At 42.2% G+C, this 19,092-nt stretch overlaps 1 protein-coding gene across 6 annotated transcripts in view; it reads right to left on the bottom strand.

Annotated features, from left to right (window-relative positions):
* The window catches only part of PPP3CC (protein phosphatase 3 catalytic subunit gamma), a 54,250-nt gene that overhangs the window by 8,884 nt on the left and 26,274 nt on the right, over positions 1 to 19,092 (bottom strand). For 2 of the 6 annotated variants that reach the window (XM_048829174.2, XM_048829170.2), the window contains exons 4-13: positions 11,523 to 11,634; positions 8,858 to 9,003; positions 7,405 to 7,544; positions 6,295 to 6,372; positions 6,086 to 6,180; positions 4,030 to 4,155; positions 2,889 to 2,966; positions 2,176 to 2,202; positions 1,210 to 1,291; positions 465 to 562 (exon numbers count right to left, since the gene is read on the bottom strand). In XM_048829174.2, coding sequence (XP_048685131.1) covers positions 465 to 562; positions 1,210 to 1,291; positions 2,176 to 2,202; positions 2,889 to 2,966; positions 4,030 to 4,155; positions 6,086 to 6,180; positions 6,295 to 6,372; positions 7,405 to 7,544; positions 8,858 to 9,003; positions 11,523 to 11,634 — 982 coding nt within the window. The remainder of the gene's footprint in view (positions 1 to 464; positions 563 to 1,209; positions 1,292 to 2,175; positions 2,203 to 2,888; positions 2,967 to 4,029; positions 4,156 to 6,085; positions 6,181 to 6,294; positions 6,373 to 7,404; positions 7,545 to 8,857; positions 9,004 to 11,522; positions 11,635 to 19,092) is intronic. The other 4 variants (XM_048829175.2, XM_048829172.2, XM_048829171.2 and 1 more) reach the window with 3 other exon arrangements.

Here is a 19,092-nt window from a genome sequence, read left to right as displayed (position 1 = left end):
AGCAGCAGCGTAGCTGAAGCAGAGAATGCCTGGAGGCAATGTTAAGAGCGGGGGGACAACCCTTTGACCACGAGATTATACTAGTATTTTAGAAAAGACCTCCCACCCCAGTTTGTATCACTTCATACCAGGAGTTCTCAACCGTTCCCTCCTATGATCCCACACAATGGTCCTCCCGAGAATCCTTTGCCCCCATTCCCATGGTGCTGCAGGAGAGGAACTGTAGGAACTGGCCCAATGGTTTATGGTGGCACCCGAAGGCCAGATATTTCCGTGCTAGCTCTGCTTCAGCAGAACACCAGATATGGCAAATAGAGAATCTTGACTCCTCCAAACAAGTGCTGGTGGCTCCCTCGCATGTCCCAAGCCACACGTCGAGAAGCACCTATGTACACGTGTAACACTGGAGCATGAGATACACTGTGCATGGAGCTCACTGAAAGGGTTATTTCGCATGTACTCACCAGTCTGTAGAGTCTGCTTTCCCCCTGAGAGGACTCCCAGGGGCAGTGTACCTGTGGGAGTCAGGCCCTTGAGAGTCAGCACGCTCTCACTCTCCTCTCTGAAAAAAAAGGATGCAGAAGGATGGATTACTCTTATCAGAACCAGCATTCAGGCAAGAGGGTTACAGCCAGCGGCATGCTCACTAAAATATTCCTTCCCTCCTAGGGGAATGCTACGTACTTACCTTTGGGTAACCCTCAAGCCTAGGTCTGTACCATCTTGGCAGTAAACTGCCGAAGGTGATCCAAACAGCTTCCATTTAATGTCTTTTTCCACCAGGAAGTTTAATACAACCTTGCAGGCTCAGGTGCTCTATTTACTAGGACGACGTGCAGCAAAGCCAATGGCAACTTCAACCAATACTTCCTTATTTAAATGAAATGCACCTCTGATCTGGAGGGATCCCCACTACAGGTCTAATCTTTTCTGTTGATGAGGATGCTAGCTTTGATGGGATGGAGGTTTTTGTAGTCCCCGAAGAACAGGACTGACCATCAGCTTTGCAGCACCAGACTACGGATAGATGGGAGCAATTTCCCCAAACCCAGACTCCCCATTTTGATATAGTTTTGCAGTCTCTCTCAGCTGGATTCCAGCCTGCATACTACTACCTTCACTCATACGGGTCAGACAGAGGAGCAACCCCCCACTACCCAGATTGCACTTTAAGCTCACACACAAAACACTCCCAAGTTGCCTTCTTACCGGAGAACTGAAAAAACACGCGCCATCTTCCCAATGGCTCTGATCTTATTCCTGATGATCTCCTTACGGACGGTCGTGCCTGCTTTGAAAGAAAACAAATTGTGTAAGGATTTTCTGCCCCCCTTTTAAAGCCACAGGTAATGTCAGTATGCGGCATCTGTCTGGCTCTAGGAAAGAGAAATCATGGATTACAAATTTACAGCTATGTTCTCTAGAAAACAATCTCTTGGGAGGGAGTAGGAATGGAAATGAGAATGGTGACACTGACAAAATGACACAGAATAAAGGTCTAAGGAAAGAGCAGAACCACCAGAAGAATGGATCTCACAGTTCTTGCGGGAAGCAGCAGATCTTTACTCGACAGGTCAGATCACGTTACACAGAATGTAACACAAATGACTCAGCCATGTAGACAGTTTGGTAAGGCAGAACACAGACAAATCTGACCGCTGATGAATACCTTGGAATGCTGGGCTGTGCTTGGAGAAGGGAGAGTGGTCACACAAGCATCACCTCTGGCATAAACACACACTGCCTTGCAACTCTGCTTTGACTCTCACTCAAACATACAGTGAGGTAGGTGTACTCCCCTTTTACTATGTATGCTGGGAGAAAAACATGGAAGGTGATTGATGATAAAATAGGATAGATACATCTCCTCTCAGCTAAGACTCTTCAAATGGCACTATCAAACATTAGAACAGTACAAGCCAAACTGGAGATTGAACATGCACCAATGGTTCAGCCATGCACTAGGTGGCTGCATTTGGAAGCCAAATAGAAATGTGACCCCAACTCTCAAGTTCCTAGAGGAACATAGCAGGGTTAAAAAACACACGGCGCTTATGTTAAAACTGAAAGGGGGATGGAGAGCCTCCCCAACTAGTCAGCTATTCAAATCCACTCCAAGGAATCTGGTGACACAGGCAGTGAGAATTAAGCTTGCAGCAAATTCTAGCTGGGTACCTTTCTGATAGCTTGAAATGTAGTGATCTTCAGGGAGAGGAGACACCAAGAAACAAGGAGATGAAGACAGAGATAGAAGAAACAAATTTAATTTTCATGGGAGGGAGGGGGAAAAAAAAATCAAAAATGAAATTCAATGGGAGAAGCGGGTTAAAGTCTCCACCTGTTGATAGAAGTGGCACCTTGTTACATTATACCTCCCTACTACTTCCATGCCACATTTACTTTATTTTCTCTCAGTACTTTTCCATTTATCAAAATTTATGTATTACTCCACCTGCATTCAGCTTTCTTCACACATCATCACTTCAAAAATCACTAATCAGGACCAAATAATTGGCTGCTATTTCTGGAGCTAGTATGAAAAGGAAGGACAAATTGGCCCAGTGCTTGAGTGTTAAAGTTTAGATCTAGAGGGGCAGAGTAGCAGCGGAAAGACTGTCTGCAGCAGTAGATTGGGTAATAATGTTTGAGTCAGAAAAAATAAAATGGGGAATAATCCCATGACCTCGTAATGCCAGGAAATCATTCTTCAGGTTATCTAGCGAGGAGTGCATTGCCACAAATAAGTACAACCCTATGCACTTCACTGTCACTAGATCGCAAAGGGACAGTTTTGTTTCTAGTTCTAAAGTGGATGCCAATCTCTTAGCTTAGCTTTAAACCATTCCCTCACCACTGTTATCAGCCCAACTTGTAATAAAGGTTGTTACCTTCCAAAGTTTCATCACCATCTGAAATCAACTCATCATCAGAGCATATGTTGAGGATGTTGACCAGCATCTCTGTGACTGCAAGAAGTAGTGACAAATCGGTAGGAAGATTAGAGGGGGCTGGCGCTCACACTGCTCAAGGGGGGAGGGTATCTGAGATGGTGAGCTGGATTGAACCAATGAGATCAGTCATTTATACATTTGAAGAGGGAGCCCAAAGATATTTTATAGCTACATTCTGCAGCATCTTTCATTGCAGAGGATCCCAAAATACATTTGATTAGATACTTGAGATCCTCCGTCATAGAGGTGGGTGCAATCTGAGCATTGCACAGAATGCTGCACAACTGCATGGGAACTGGTCAGGGAGTGTGGTATCCACAGTGTTCATGCAGAAGAGGTTGGGTCTCAGTTAAGAGCCCTTCCCATTCCCCCTCATCTCCCCCTACCCCATAAAAACTGCATAATACTCCATCTGTTTCAGGGAATGTCAGCTCTTCTGGAATTTCAATCTTTGGTTCCACAGAGTCAACATTTTAGACCTTTAAGCTATCCCCAAAACCTAAAGCCCTGAAAGAGAATCTAGACTGTTTGGGAGAGAGCAGCGCTCCTTTATGAAGAAGCTGGAATTTTGGCACAATCTGTTTTTTTAGGCAGCCATACCTTATTAAAGCTGAAATCAAAGCCTCTCCCTGACTGTGGTGAATGCTCTTTCTGATGGACCACACATCTACATCGTATTTACCTCTTTCTTTGTGTACCATGGAAGATGTCAGCACAGTTGGGGGAATTACCTAATCAGGGCTGGTTCATCAGTACAAAAATACTGTGAAACAGGGACCATTTTATTTAACTTCTTGGTAATGGCAAAGCAGACTTTTTTCCCCAAAGAAACTTAAAATCTGACGAACTTTAGCAATCAGAGTTCTACTACTGTATAATAGGTCATGATAAGTCTGAACTACTTATCCATACCATTTTACACGGCCAAGCTGCACCACATATTTAAAACTTCCGAGATAATCCCTTGATTTGATATTTACAGATATTTAGTTACCCTCAGGAGGCTTTTATCACATACAGGGCTATGATCTGTCACTGTTTAGGCCAAACAGAAATCTGAATGCTTTATTTTTCTTACCCTTTTCCCCTACAAAAGGTAAAGACCATGTGAAGACATCCATGAAGTTTGGAAGCCAGTAGGGGTGTGGAGAACAGTTGAACTGTCTGATGTTCATGACATTGTTTTCATATTTCAGCACAGCAGCTAGAAAAGGAGAGGGAGGGAGTGTGTGTATGCAGGCACTGTGAGCTCTGAGGCGCAAAGACGGTCTCCCTCTAGCACTGAGCGTTAGTGATCAAACAATGACAACCAGTTCCATTTGCGCAGCACCAAACTACTACTTATCTAGAATTAAGAGGCTTAAGTGGTATTTTCAGTTTATCGACGACTACAGGGCATGAAGTTTTAGACATTTCACAATAGCTCATCTTCCATATAGCTCCCCAGGACAATATAATGAGACTCTAAAGAAAAAGTACACTCTGCTCAGAAGCCTCAAAACGGTCACCTCAAAGAAACCGTGAACTAGAAACTCTTGGATCCTAAGTAAAGGTTAGAAAGATAGGCGGTTATAAGATTATTTAATATCAGAGGGGTTACAGTTTATGAACATGGACAGCAACTGCATGTTACAGTGGCACAGTCACCATTACCAGCATGTATGTCATTCCCCCAGGGCTTATAACTGGACAGTTTAGTTATAACAGCATGCAAACTTGCCATCTTAGAGGGGGACGCTATAATAACCAATTAAAGCCAGTTAAAGTCAGAGTGGGAAAGAAGGGCTCTTGCTTAAGTTTGCTACTTAGTCTAGTTTAGACTAAGAAAAATGCTTTAGCTTTTAGTTTTAGAAACAAGATTCACAACTGCTTTTAGTCCTCAGTGTGGTTCTAATTTCACAACAATCCTCCTTTTCCCAATGCATGTCAATATTCATTTAAGGGCCCCTGATGACATGGTACAAGCTGACACTCCCACAGATACCAGAATCAGAGGTGAAGGCCTATTAAGCACTCTTGACCAAGGAGTTTAAGATTGCTCCCTCTGAAGCATACACTTGGTCTGTGTCCAGAGTAACTAAGTGATTGCCACCAACTTCTCTTCAAGACTATTCCTCTGCCCTACAGATCAGGCTCTTAGGAAAGAGTTCCTGCTCTCAGCCTAAATTTTACCTTTGCTCATTTTCATCCCATTATTTGTATTTCTAACCACCACGGACTATTCTGAACAATTTTCTTCCTCCTTCTCCTTCATGTTTACATGTGTCAAACGCTTCTAGCTATAGTGTGTCCTGTGGACCCACTGACCTGATGATGTCAACGAAACAGTGCGTGACTTCAGTTAGCAATGACAACAATCTGCTGCCAATTTGAATGCAGCTGCAATGCTAATAGCAGAGCTACTTCTCATTCAGTGCCATCACCCAAAAAAGGACAATAATGTGATGCTGAAGTATCTAAGTTCAACTGATTAAAGGAAAGAAATTCAGATCCAAAGCTACTAACTCCATGGTTTCTTTATTCCTTTGTGCACTGGTACTTCAACACATGGGTTGGGATAGGGTCAAGTCATTCACAGAGTGGCAACCTTCACTATGAGTTGACAGGCTTTTGTCAAAATGACACTTAATGAAGCTCTTTTGGATTCAACCCTAGCTTACCCCAGGCACACATCACATTGAAGAGGAGATGTTTTCTTAGGCTTCCATCAGACCACTGTGGCAGATAAAAGGCAATACTAACTTCAGGGATCTTGAGGAGCCTGTTTTGAGCTGTCCCACCTCCTTCCCCAGCTGTCACTTCCCAGACACCCACCTCCCCCTGAAAGCTGAGAACCAGATGAGTGGGAGTAGAATCATATCAGCAGGTCAGGCCAGGCTGGTAGAAGAGGGGTAGCAGCACACAGCAGCTAGCACGATGCAGTTGGGCTCAGTGACTAGCATGTTCTGGCTCACAGGCTGTGCGCGCCCCTAGGGAAGTGGAAGAGGCTTCATTCAAATGAGAAGGATGGAGTGAGCTGGGGCTACTGCCAACAAAACAGAAGGAGGAAGTTGGAGAGGGGTTTCCTAAGGGTTAATATTAAAACAGCACTGGCATCCAAAACAACTGCAGAGATGCGGCCTTGCCAGCCTTACCCTTGTTGTTATACACATCTAGGTAGTTTGGTGCAGAGAAGATTGTGATTAGCGATGGAAAGCCTGTTGTCTGGCTCTTCCTGTACATTCGGTACCTAGAAGGCAGGGCATGGTGTTAGCATTCTGGTCTGGCTAAGGGTAGGAAAAAAAAAAAAAAAAAAAAATCAAGAAAACCCATTCTTGCACAGTCCTAGCACTGCAGCACTTACCCGGCATCCTGGGCTTCATGAGCTCGGATTACAGATAATAAACTATTGTTTTGCAAAAATTCACAAACGGCAGGGTAACTGAAAAGAAGAGTTTTAAATACATTAGCAGGTAGCAAAGACAAAAATCCTCCCTCCTCTAGGGAGGCAGGAGAAATGAGAACAAAGAGCATTAATGGTCTCATGAGCTTTGGAATTAAATCTTTAAATGAAAGCACTGCACATAGTTGTGGGCTGATTTCAGACGTACTCAGCATCTTTACATAGGTCTACCCTACAGCTGGGAGCGAGCCCCCAGCCTGGCTGGGGGACTGATGCTTGCATGGCTCAAGCTAGTGTGCTAAAAAGAGCAGCGTGGATGTTAGTACACCAGTGGAGGCTTGCACTAGCCGCCGAGCTCGGATCCACCTGATCCTCTGGCTTCGCGCTTAGGTGGCTAGAGCAAGCCTCGGCCAGTGCAGCAACGTTCCCAATGCTATTCGTAGCATGCTAGCTAGAGCCCTGCAGTCACAAGTCTGTCTACCCAGGTTGGGAGGCTCACTCCCAGCAGCAGTGTAGTCACACCCTTCAAAGCCAATGAAAGCTGCAACCACTCAGCGCCTCTGAAATAAGGCCACAACCATGTATAGTGCCATCTTTTAAAGATTCATCACAAAGCACATTGGAAACAGTAGTCAGTCTGGATTCCTATGCTAAATCCCAACCAGCCAGGTTGCAAGGAGCCAAGTACAAAAAATTAATTTTTTAAAATTATTTCTTTCCTTCTGAAATCCCCTTGATACCTTCTGGCCCCTGAAAGGCTCTCCAAAAGCACCACAACAGGTACCAGAAGTCTCATTACAACCTTGGATACTTGCGATTTCATCAAGTGATGCATCCTTGGCCAGCTTCAGGGAGTCAAGTACCACCCAAGTAGATTTCCCATAGGGGAAAAACAGCTTTAAAGCAAGTTCATGTATTTCTGTGCTAACACAGACAACCCAAGAACTTGGTAAGTAGGGGCATTTAACACCACAATTGGATTTCAATCCCTCTCTCCATTTGCTTTTAAAACACTACCCAGGGCAAGTCAGAAGCCATAGTTCATCTGAGCCCCACTGAAACTCTGCTTACCTGTAGAAATAGGAGCAGCCTCGAACAGTGTTGTGAGTGAAATGCTCTAGCGTCTTCTCATTGCCGTAATCCTCTGATGGATCAGACCAGAGTAGGTCACACATCGGACCAAAGGCTGGAGGCTCTTTAAACCTGTCTAACTGGAAGGTGCACACAAAATGAGGACAATTGTGGAGGTCAAGTGGCTTTGTAACGAAGGGGCACATGCCCCTAAGCAGAAGAGCTCTGGAGATGGGCTAGTTTGAATGAATTAGGATTAGAGCTTTGGACACCTCTCTTACTGAGTCTACTCAACAGATTTGAGCTTCCTCCCTTCCCTTTTTCCAATCTTCTGGGGAGCAAAGTCTGAGTGGCAGCCATCTGGTCATCACTTGGATGCTCATGAGTTACCTGGCTTTCTGCCCCTGCCTGCTTTCCCTTTTCCCTCAAAACATTCAGAAGAGATCTTCGCTGTGGGAGAACCAGCATATACTATCTGACTAAGCTCCCTGGTCTAACCACTAGAGAATGTTGCCTACACTCAAAGTGTCTACAGAAATTCAATGCCATCAGCATCAAGGATGTTATTAACTTGTTACATGGTGGAAGAAAAAGTAAATTCTATACAACAACAAAAAACATACTGCAGACTTAAAAATGCAAACTATACCAGTGACAAGCTACCAAGTAGCAATTTAGGAAGAAGAGTTGGAACCAAGTCATAGTAACCAACCCAAAGGCCTTTAATTAGCCTGGAGTTTTGCTGACTGAAGGCCCAACTTTGGGACAATCTGTCAGGCCCTTGCAACCAACCAGCTCTGGCTGCGTGAGAGAACTAAGGATGAGGTGGGAGAGAGAGGAAGAAAAGTGTGTGATCCATTACCCTCTAACACAAAGTAGCTTGAGCTGTGCTGCAGAACTACAGACCATAATGCTGTCTCAAGATACATGGGGGAGTATCAGAAACAGCAGATAAAATGGAGGAATATCAAACGTCCATAGCTTGTTTTTCAACAAAGAATGTCAAACTACTTATATGCAGCAGCCACCTGTGGGGTGCAAAGGCTGTTAACCAGTGCACCGAACGCTCCATAATAAGGACTAAGGAGTGTAATGTCCGTGCAATAGACAGGGCTTTGGCTTGTTTACAGTGTCCAAAAGGCCCACACACACTGAACTGCTTGGAACTCAATTTCTTTACCTCAGAAAGAAAAAAAGCTGATTTTTTCCTGCTTGGATCTTGGGCTCCCAGGAGGGTATCGAACCCGATGCTTAAACTGCAGACAACCCCTTTCGGTAAAGGGATCAAAGAAAGCCCTATTAAGACCAAACTTCAACAATCCAAGATTCCAGAGGAAGCAATAACTCATGTCCACCAGAGATGGGTTGTGTGAGTATGCAACTAAAAATCGAACCCTCATAATACAAGTGCCCAATAAAAATGTCAGTGTGAATGACGAGTGAGATTACTTACTTTCCTAATGTCATCTAGACATGTGATTTCTGGAGACAGTCCTCCATGGACGCACAGGAACTGCTGGTTTAGGAGGGCGGCGAGAGGAAGACAGTCAAATGTATCCATACATGCATCATACACTCGCTCCGAATATTTGATTCGACCTAATGGGGAGAGCAGGCGGGAGAGAGAGAAGATGATTTATCTTCTACCCAATGAGGGTTGATCAAGTTGAATGAAAAGGTTCCAGACCGTTCGTGCATTCAGACTAACATACTACAGGAACTGGCAGCAAAGGCCTTGATCTGTAGGAGCATTGTCAGAGAGACTCCAGGAAGCCAATATAGACAGTGAAATAGAAACAGTCTACACCTATGACATTCTAAGCAAAGCTTTCCTCTAGCCCACTAATAGAGCTGTCTAGGAAAATACTTTATGACCCTGAAAGTCAAAAGGCTTCCAATGTGGCCCCAGTTAGGAACTTTTACTTTAATCTTCTCCCCTCAAGCTCAGAAATTAATTTATCCTAGTGCATATTACCTCCATACCAAGAACTTCCTGGAAGAGGTGCCTCAGCATTTGCCAACCGTTAGAAAGAACTTGGTTGACGAATAAAATCACGTAAATATCTTACAGTCATATTGCACCTTTCATCTCAAAGGACCCCAAAGAATCTTACAAGCTTCAACTACGATGCAGACGATACACTAGGAACTGCAACAGCTGTTGAACTTGGCACAGCAGTACCATGTAACGGTTTAGATCAGGAATTGCAGTTTCAGTTGGATACAAGTGCTCCAAGGGAGACTCGGGGAGGCTAAGGAGCTAGAATTTGACCAGGATGCCAGGGGTTAACACACCAAGTCTTACAAGAAATAGCATATAATCTTTAATGCCCACATATGGTCAGGTTCTCAGCTTTATGCCTCAGCCTGATATCAGGGGGACAATCAACTAGTAGCTGTTCTCTCACCACGCTGAGGCACTAGCTCATTACTGATTCAGAGAGCAAAGAGCCCTTCAGGGCACTTTCAGCACCATTCCCTGCCACTTGTGTTATTTCAGGGGCTCCTGAGTACTGACCTGACCCAACCTTTTCCGCCCGAGGCCCGACTGGATTAGAACACAAAGTGATCTGGTTCCTTCCCCTACAAGAAGCCACTGAGAACAAGTTCTCTTATTGAGCGTGCTGAGTTGGCCCAAACGGCTCCAAAAAAAAAAAAAAGTCACATTCACCAATCTCCACATTAAAATGCATTCTAAAAGCCAATGTTTTCAATTTCTTTTTATGGATACAACAGGAGGTGCTGTTCTAAGCAGCAATATGTCCAGACACCTGCTGGCTTAACCATTAATGCTCTGCAATTGGATGTCTTTTGCTGCTTGTTTTAACAGACAGGCTAGGAAGGTTTTCAGTAAGCGTCACAGAATTGATATGGGTTTCCTAAATGCAGAAACTAAGCTTTCACAACAAGCTGCCAGACGGATTCAGAAACGTTCCCCCTCAGGTGTTATTGAAGTAGTAAGACCCTACAACATCATGCAGTCACATTAGGAGATCACCATATCAAAGTACACATCGTCTCGTGTCTGGCAGCCATCTTAGATGGTGATGTTTCATCTCAACCATGTCTTGGAAAAATCTTACTGTTACTGTAAGATTGACCTTCATCTACAAGGAAAAAGTGGTATTACTGAATTTTTCGTTTTCTCCTGCCCTTATTTCTGTGGCTCAAAAAGGCTTCTGTAGTGAAACATTTATGTACAAGAAAAGGCAGTTTTTGTTTATTATGCTTTTTAACAGGGGATACTGGGAACAGAATACAGAACCTTTAACCTCTAGCACACTGGCTCAAATCCAGCACAGCTCAGTCAGGAGCATTAACGACCACCATCAGATGGCTCTTCAGTGTTCAGCACGAAGCAAGCTGTGCCTCAGCTCATTTCTGAACAAACAGGTACTTTCCTGTCACACTTGACCCCTCTGACAGCAGTCTGAGCCACAGAACTGAACTACTGCATGCCTTCTAGAGACGACTCTTTCAGGTAAGGGTCAAAGCACACACAACTGCTGCCTCTGCTATGCTTGTTGTGTGGAGAGAGGATCTCAGTCTCCAGGGCTGGCACGCCACTTGACCTTTCACCAGCACTAGTTTCACATACTTTAAAAAGTTATAAATACTATATTTAACTAAAATAAAATTATCTTAGCGGTAATGATTCGCCCAGTACAAACACTAGGAAGAGTCCTTTATTTTCTTCCAGTTGTAATCACCAATTCCAGCTGCACAAACTGAACTGAAAGTCACTTGGCAGTAATTATAGGGTGCTAGGTCTAGAAGCTGTGGGGGAGACGGGGGGACTTTGCATGCAACTATTTGTCAGTAAGACAGGAACACAGGAGATGGGCTTGTGCTCCTTTTATCTGCATTCATATTCCTTTTACCAAGAGAACTCAAATGCTACTTTAGCATATGTTCAGTACTCCATAGGATTGGTTCAACCCAAAATACTGAGCACATTTAAAGCAACGTGCTAGAATACTGGAAACAAGAGGACAGCTAGGTGCAGATACATTTGCCAAAGCCAGCTGGGCCATCCAAGGCAGGCCCAATAGAGGACTTCCTGGCCAGGTCGTGCTCGTGCATCTATGTCATTACTGAGGAGAATTGGGCATACTTACATTCCTGTTTAAAGGTGAAGTATTCTGTGAGGTGCCTGCACTCATGGTTCCCTCGAAGCAGGAACAGCGTTTTGGGATGATTTATCTTTAAACTCCATAAATACAGCACACACTACAAACGAGATGGAAGGAGAAGATGGTATGTCATAAAACCTTTTGTAGGGCACTAATCATCTATAGACTTTACTGAGAGTGTTTTGAAATAACCTAAGGATGGCCATACTGGATCAGATCAACGGTCCATCTAGCCCAGTATCCTGTCTTCTGACAGTGGCCGGTGCCAGATGATTCGAAGGGGATGAACAGAACACGGGAATTAATCAAGTAATCCATCCTTTGTCATCCAGTCCCAGCTTCTGGCAGTCAGAGGTTTAGGGACATCCAGAGCATAGGGTTACCTCCCTGACTATCTTGACTAATAGACATTGATGGACCTATCCTCCATGAACTTATTTAATTCTTTTTTGAACCCAGTTACAGTTTTGGCCTTCACAACATCCACGGCAACAAGTTCCACAGGTTGACTGTGTGTTGTGTGAAATATTTCCTTGTGTTTGTTTTAAACCTGCTGCCCAATAATTTCACTGGGTGACCCCTAGTTCATGTGTTATGTGAAGGGTTAAAGAACACTTCCTTATTCACTTTATCCACACCATTCATGATTTTTTAGACCTCTCACATTGCCCCTTCATTGTCTCTTTTCTAAGATGAACAGTCCTGGTCTTTTTAATCTCTTCTCATATAGAAGCTGTTCCATACCCCAAATAAATTTTGTTGCTTTTCTCTGTACTTTTCCCAACTCTAATATTTTTGAGATGGGACAACTAGTATTCAAGGTGTACCATGAATTTATGTAGTGGCATTATGATATTTTGTCTTATTAGCTATTCCTTTCCTAATGGTTCCTAAATTGTTTGCTTTTTTGACCACTACTGAACATTGAGCAGATGTTTTCAGAGAACTATCCACTATGACTCTAAGATCTTTTTCTTGAGTGGTAACAGCTAATGTTGACCCTTTCACTTTGTATTCATAGTTGGGATCATGTTTACCAATGTGCATTAATTACTTTGCTTTATCAACAGTGAATTTCATTTGCCATTTTGTTGCCAGTCACAAAAGGATCTCACAAAACTGGTTAACTCTTCTCAGTCAGCTTTGGACTTAACTACCTTGAGTAATTTCATATCATCGGCAAACTTTGCCATTTCACCGTTTACCCCTTTTTCCCCACACAATTTATGAATATGTTCAACAGCACTAACCCCAATACAGATCCTTGGGGATTCTGCTATTTACCTCTCTCCACTGTGAAAACTGACCATTTATTCCTATCCTGTGTTTCCTACCTTTGAACCAGTTACTGATCCACAAGAGGACCTTCCCTCTTATCCCACACTGCCTACATTGCTTAATAGCCTTTGGCAAGGGACATTGGGCTTTCTGAAGGTCTAGTACTCTATCACCCTTATCCACAAATTTGTTGACCCCCCTCAAAGAATTCTAATAGATTAGTGAGGCATGATTTCCCTTTACAAAAGCCACGTTGATTCTTCCCCAACATACTGTGTTCATCTCAGTGTCTGATAATTCTGTTCAGTACCAGGCAAATTGGTTGAAACCATAGTACAGAAATTCATTTTACCAGCCTATAATCTTTAGGATCACTTCTGAAGCCTTTAAAAAAAAAACCCAACATGACATTAGCTATCTTCCTATCATCCGGTACAGAGGCTGATTTAAGCAATAGGTTACATATCACAGTTAGTAGTTCTGTAATTTTGTATCTGAGTTCCTTCAGAACTCTTGGCCAAATACCATCTGGTCCTGGTGACTTATTACCGTTTAATTTATCAATTTGTTCCAAAACCTCATCTACTGACACCTCAAGCTGGGACCGCTCCTCAGATTTGTCACCTAGAAAGAATGGCTCGGGTGTGGGTATCTCACTCTCATCCTCTGCAGTGAATAGCAATGCAAAGAATTCACTGAGCTTCTCTGCAATGGCCTTATCTTCCTTGATTGCTCCTTTACCATTTCGATCGTTGAGTGGTCCCTCTGATTGTTTGGCAGGTTTCCTGCTTCTGATGTACTTCCAAAAATTTGCTGTTAATTTGTGTGTTTTGCTAGTTGCTCCTCAAATTCTTTTTTGGCCTGCCTAATTATACTTTTACATTTGACTTGCCAGAGTGTATGTTTGCTAGTCCTGCCATGACTGCAGGGGACTGGACTAGATGACCTCTCGAGGTCCCTTCCAGTCCTACGATTCCTTTCTATTTTCCTCCGTCGGATCAGACTTCCAATTTTTAAAAGATGTCTATTTATCTCTAAACACCTCTTTTACTCGGTTGTTTAGCCAAGGAGGCTTTCTTGGCGCTCTTTCCTGTTTTCTCTTTTATTTGGGGTGTACACATAGTTTGAGCCTCTATTACAGTGCTTTTTAAAAGGTTCCATGCAGCTTACAGGCATTTCACTCTGGTGACTGTTCCTTTTAAATTCCATTTAACTAGTCTCCTCACTTTTGTGTTCCCCTTTTTGAAGTTAAATGCTATTGTCGTGGGTTTCTTTGGTATTTTCCCTAAGGATGTTACATTTAATGACATTTATGGTTGCTATTACCAAGCACTTCAACTACATTCACCTCTTGGACTGGATCCTGTGCACCATTTAGGACTAAATCAAGAATTGCCTCTTTCCTTGTGGGTTCCAGGACTAGCTGCTCCAAGAAGTAGTCATTAATGATGTCTAGAAATTGTATTTCTGTATCCCATCCTGACATGACACATTACCAGTCAATATGGGGATAGTTGAAATCCCCCATTATTATTGGTTTCCTGATTTTGTAGCCTCTCTAGTCTCTAAGCATTTCACAATCATAGTCACCATCCTCGTCAGGTGGTCAGTAATATACTGCTACTGCTATACTCTGATTCAAGCATAGAATTTCTATCCATAGAGATTCTGTGTTTGATTCAGTTAAGATTTTTACTATATTTGACTATACTTTCTTTCACATATAGTGCCACTGCCCCACTAGTGTGACCTACTCTGTCATTCCTATATATTTTATACCCTAGAATTATCGTCTCTCTTTGATGATCATCATTCCACCAAGTTTCTGTGGTGCCTGTTATATCAATATCCTCATTTAATAACAGGCATTCAAGTTCATCTGTCTTAAAATAAACCCAAAAAGTTGATTTCAAGTAGAACCTTAAGAGCAACCTAGTTCCATAAGCAGCATCAGATCTTATCTTGGTCAATTTCACCAGTGGGGGGAAAAGCCACAGCACACATTTCTCTATATTAGGCTTGAGCTAGAGAACTGACAGATGAGATCTCATTCAACTGAAACCAACTTTGCATTGGGTGGGGGAAGCTTTTCCTTCCTTCCTCCCTATCAGCAGAAACCAAAGTAAGAACACTCATTTTCAGAGCAGCTAAGCACAAACAGATGGACAGTATCTCTACAGCTGTCCCACCTGCAACCTAAACTGAAGATCATTATGTCCTTGCTGACCATTATATCAAGTGCGTTGAATATTAGTTAGAGCCTCATGTTTCTAGTATGGGGGGGGGGGGGGAACCAAACTTCTGAGTACATGTTATATTCATGTGATATAGATGCTTGAAGAAATGAAAAAGCCCCAAACAGGAAAAACTCAAAACCCTTTGGGGGCTGAAAAAAGTTTCACAAGCTTGCTTTGAACAGTGTCACTGAACAAGTGCCTCAGTGTCACTGTGGAACAGACCAATATCAAATTGACACAACAGCCTTACTAGGGCCAGGGAAATACTCCAGGCTAGCTTGCCAAGGAAGCTCTGAAGATAAATGTTCTAAAGAGAAGATACTTATATCATCCTGTGGTTGGCAAACTGACTTAACCAGCTGATTTGTCTAACATGGGAGAAGTGATATCAAGTTTGCCTTGACGATTTTGAGAGTTGGAAGGTAATCTGTTATGACAACAAACAGTATGGCTTGGATTAAAGTTTGTAACAAGCACTTGCCCTTTAGGCTGACATGCTGCAAAAACTGTACCTTCTTTCACAACATGAAAGATGAAGGTTGACATCAGAAAGCCAATTTTGCACTTAATACATGCTGGTTTGGGTGCACAGTATTCCAGAAGCCAGCTGCTGTGGTATAAAAATTAATTCCAGAGCAGAGACAAACCAACTTCAATCCAGTTTCTATTGCAGATGGCTAAAACATCAAGGTACTTAAATATTGAACCTCCAGGCAAACTCTGATTTACTCATTTGAAACCTTAAAATCTCCAGAGAATAAGGAGCCTTTCTGCCTAGGTAAATGTAAGGATTTCCAGAGCCCCATGTAGTTCTGAAGCATCTCTCTGCATGTTACAGAATTTAAACCTTAAAGGAAGAGACATGCTTACACAATCCTAATTTTAAATTACTACTACAGATAATGCAACATTGTCAGGTAATTTAGGTTGCCCATTTAGATCCAGAATAAAATGTTTTACTAAGACTATTTATAGGAGAAATGTTCCCACAAATTTATAAATATTCTGCAATTTCAACTTTATCCTGGTGTGTTTGCAACCTAAATGTCACAGATCAGGGGTAGCACATGAGAACCAGAAAATGAAAGTTACTATAAACGACACAAACTAACATGAGGGATGGAGACAGAAGATCAGGGAACTGACGAAGCTGGTTTCACTGCCTGAGGGGGGAATATAGAAATGATGGAGTGGAAATCAGAGTTTAAAAGTTCTTTCAGTTTTAAATCATCTCTCATCATGTTAGCAACCTGGGGAAGAGCTATTTAAAATACGTACTTTTAAAAAAAAATATAGTCATGTAGAATAATGGATGTAACCATGAAACAATGCTTTCTGACAACAGAACAAAATCTACAGAACTCTAAATCAAACTTTACATTTTAATCTCAAATTGTGTATGGATATTTCACAATTACCTGAAAAAATCACTGGTGTTGCGAAAGGGAACAAATAAGGAGAAACATAGTTCAAAGAGCACTGAACAGCCTGTTGATGTCTCTACAGGAGCCATGATAAGAAGTAAGAGAGATAACTACAGTTGCATTCATGTGATTTTTTTAGTTGGTGTTTTACAAAGAGTTCCCTTATCCAGATTTTCCAAGGCTCTGTGCCTAGAAACAGATTACTAAATGGTTACAACATTGCAGTAGCAACTTGAGACAATTATGGATTACCAGATTTAAGAATGCAATTTCCCTTTTTTTTGTCTGTGACCTTAAAGCCATGCACCAAGGCGTACATGAATATTTAATTTCTTCCCTTACAAACTGACACTCATACAAAAGATTTACCACTACTTACAAGAAGGAGATCAGAATTGCCTGCAATAAAGCATGATGGAACATTTCCTAAATGAAGCATAAGGAATCAAATTGTAGGGGGCCTTGAAGAACCTTTTTAAGAGTCCCTTTATGCAAATACATAACTAGCATTATAAACAGAGATATGTTCCTTTAAAAAAGGTCAGCTGAGACTTACAAATTAATAAAAATTGCATCTATAAAGTGCTTATAAATAATAAGCCTTCCATCCCTCTTCTGAAATAGGCAAGTATTGCCATTCTATAGATAGGCAAACAGGTACGGGGGTGGGTGAGGAATGGCAGTCATTGGCAAAGCAGGGAACAGAAAGAAAGAGCTCCAGAAGTCTATCTTCTGCTCAGACCGCCTTTTTTCTTTAATGGGTTATGTATTCTGGCATACTGCTAATGTAATGGATGGACAAAGCAAGAGAAAATGATTAAATGTTTGCTATTTGAAAATATTATGCGAAAACAGACATTGAGAATTATTCAGTCTTATTGCAGGATGGGGTAGAGAATGAATCCAGCTTCTATTTACAATTGCACATAGTTTGGTGTGTTAAATCAAAGTGAATTTACAGCTTACATGGTTTAGCAAGAGAAGCTTATCACTGCTTTCTTTAATAATGCTAACAAGACAGAACAGAGTCAAACTGAAAGAAAAGGTGTAAAAGCAAAACATGCCCTCCCCTCTGAGAGGGGTCAGTTTCCCTTCAAACATTCATTGCTTTTCTCTCTCTGATGTAATATCAGAATCACCAGCAGGGTCAACCAGGCTGTGATAAGCACACTTGTTAGAAATTGTAGTGACATTGTCAAGGTTGGCAGGCCCCACATTAAGTCTACTAGAATATTAATTTTTAATGTGAATTTTGTGAAATATGCTAAAATTAGAAATCCCACTCTAGAGACCAAAGTTCTCTTAAACCACAATGAAGAGCTACAACCATGACCATGCAAGGTTTCCTGTCAACATGTCTGAACCTTTATTTGGCTAGACAATCTCTAGGGGTTTGGTCTCCTGAATCCGGTCAATCTTGGCCACTCGGAGGAGTGCTCCAGAAAATGGGTCTATTAGAGCTATTGTGTCTTTTTTTAAGGACACTTCTACTGGTAATTGGAACTGGAGTGAGCCAAAACTCATTTTACATGGGCCAGTCATCAGTGCCAACCTGAAGGTCAATTTTTGGTGATTTCCTCTGATCATGAAAAAAAAGTACATCTGGCCTCCAAACTGAGGGATGCAAAAGAAAGCAAGCACTCTAGGTGTGCAATTTTATATCACACCTCTTTAGTGCTGCCTTCTAGTTTTAGTGAGATTTATAGGAATTCTACTCGGTGCATATACCTGAAAACCAAAACAAGAGCTGTTCGATCTAATTTTAGGCTTACCAACTTTGACTGTGTTGCTTCAATATTTAATCATCCTGGATAAAACCGTACACTCTAGCCCTGCCGAGGTACCATACATTAAATTCTGTAATTAAACAATGACAACAAGGAGCCCTGATGTAATCTAACTTGGCAAATTAATCCAGCAAAGCTCTGCACTACCATCACTTCACCTCTACTGATAGATAAAACTGATTCTGTTTCTGGTCATTTCTTTTATTTTATATCTAAGAAAACAGATTTTATTAAATTGTATTATGGTACCACACCTAGAGTTTCCATGTAAGACGAGAACCCCATCACATGAAGCACTGTGCACAGAGTGAAAGATATTCCCAGCACCTAAGAGCTTTCAGTCAAGAGACAAGATGGGGGACCAGAAAGAGGAAGTGAATCGTCCAATGCCACAGACGGTTACTGGCAGATCTGACGTAGAACCCAGATCTCCTGAGTCCCAGTCCAGAGCCCTGTCCTTTAGCCGCTGATATTTTCAAGGGGAAAAATTAGGTTAAAGTATCACTCCTGCTGTTGGTGCTTATACATTAGGTCCTTTTCTGAATACAGTGCACAGGACACACTGGGTAACACACAACTGCTGAAATGCCTGTATGTAGGAGCCTCTAAGACAGGAGATCCTCGCAAAAGTGGAAGATGCACAGAATGTGTTTGACTAAAAATCTTATAGAAACCACATAATAATATAGGCATGTTTTAAAAAGCAGCTCCTCTCTCACTTCCAGATGATGGGGATAATCAGTCACCAAACCCCCTTCACATCACTGGCAGCAGAAAAACTGTCTGCTAGTGCACAGGCTGTTTATTTCTTAAACTTAGATGTTTCGTA

This window comes from Caretta caretta, chromosome 26, assembly GCF_965140235.1.
Source record: "Caretta caretta isolate rCarCar2 chromosome 26, rCarCar1.hap1, whole genome shotgun sequence".
Lineage (NCBI taxonomy): Eukaryota > Metazoa > Chordata > Testudines > Cheloniidae > Caretta > Caretta caretta.
Note: the sequence above shows the minus strand (reverse complement) of the source record. Positions and strands in the feature narration are given on the sequence as shown.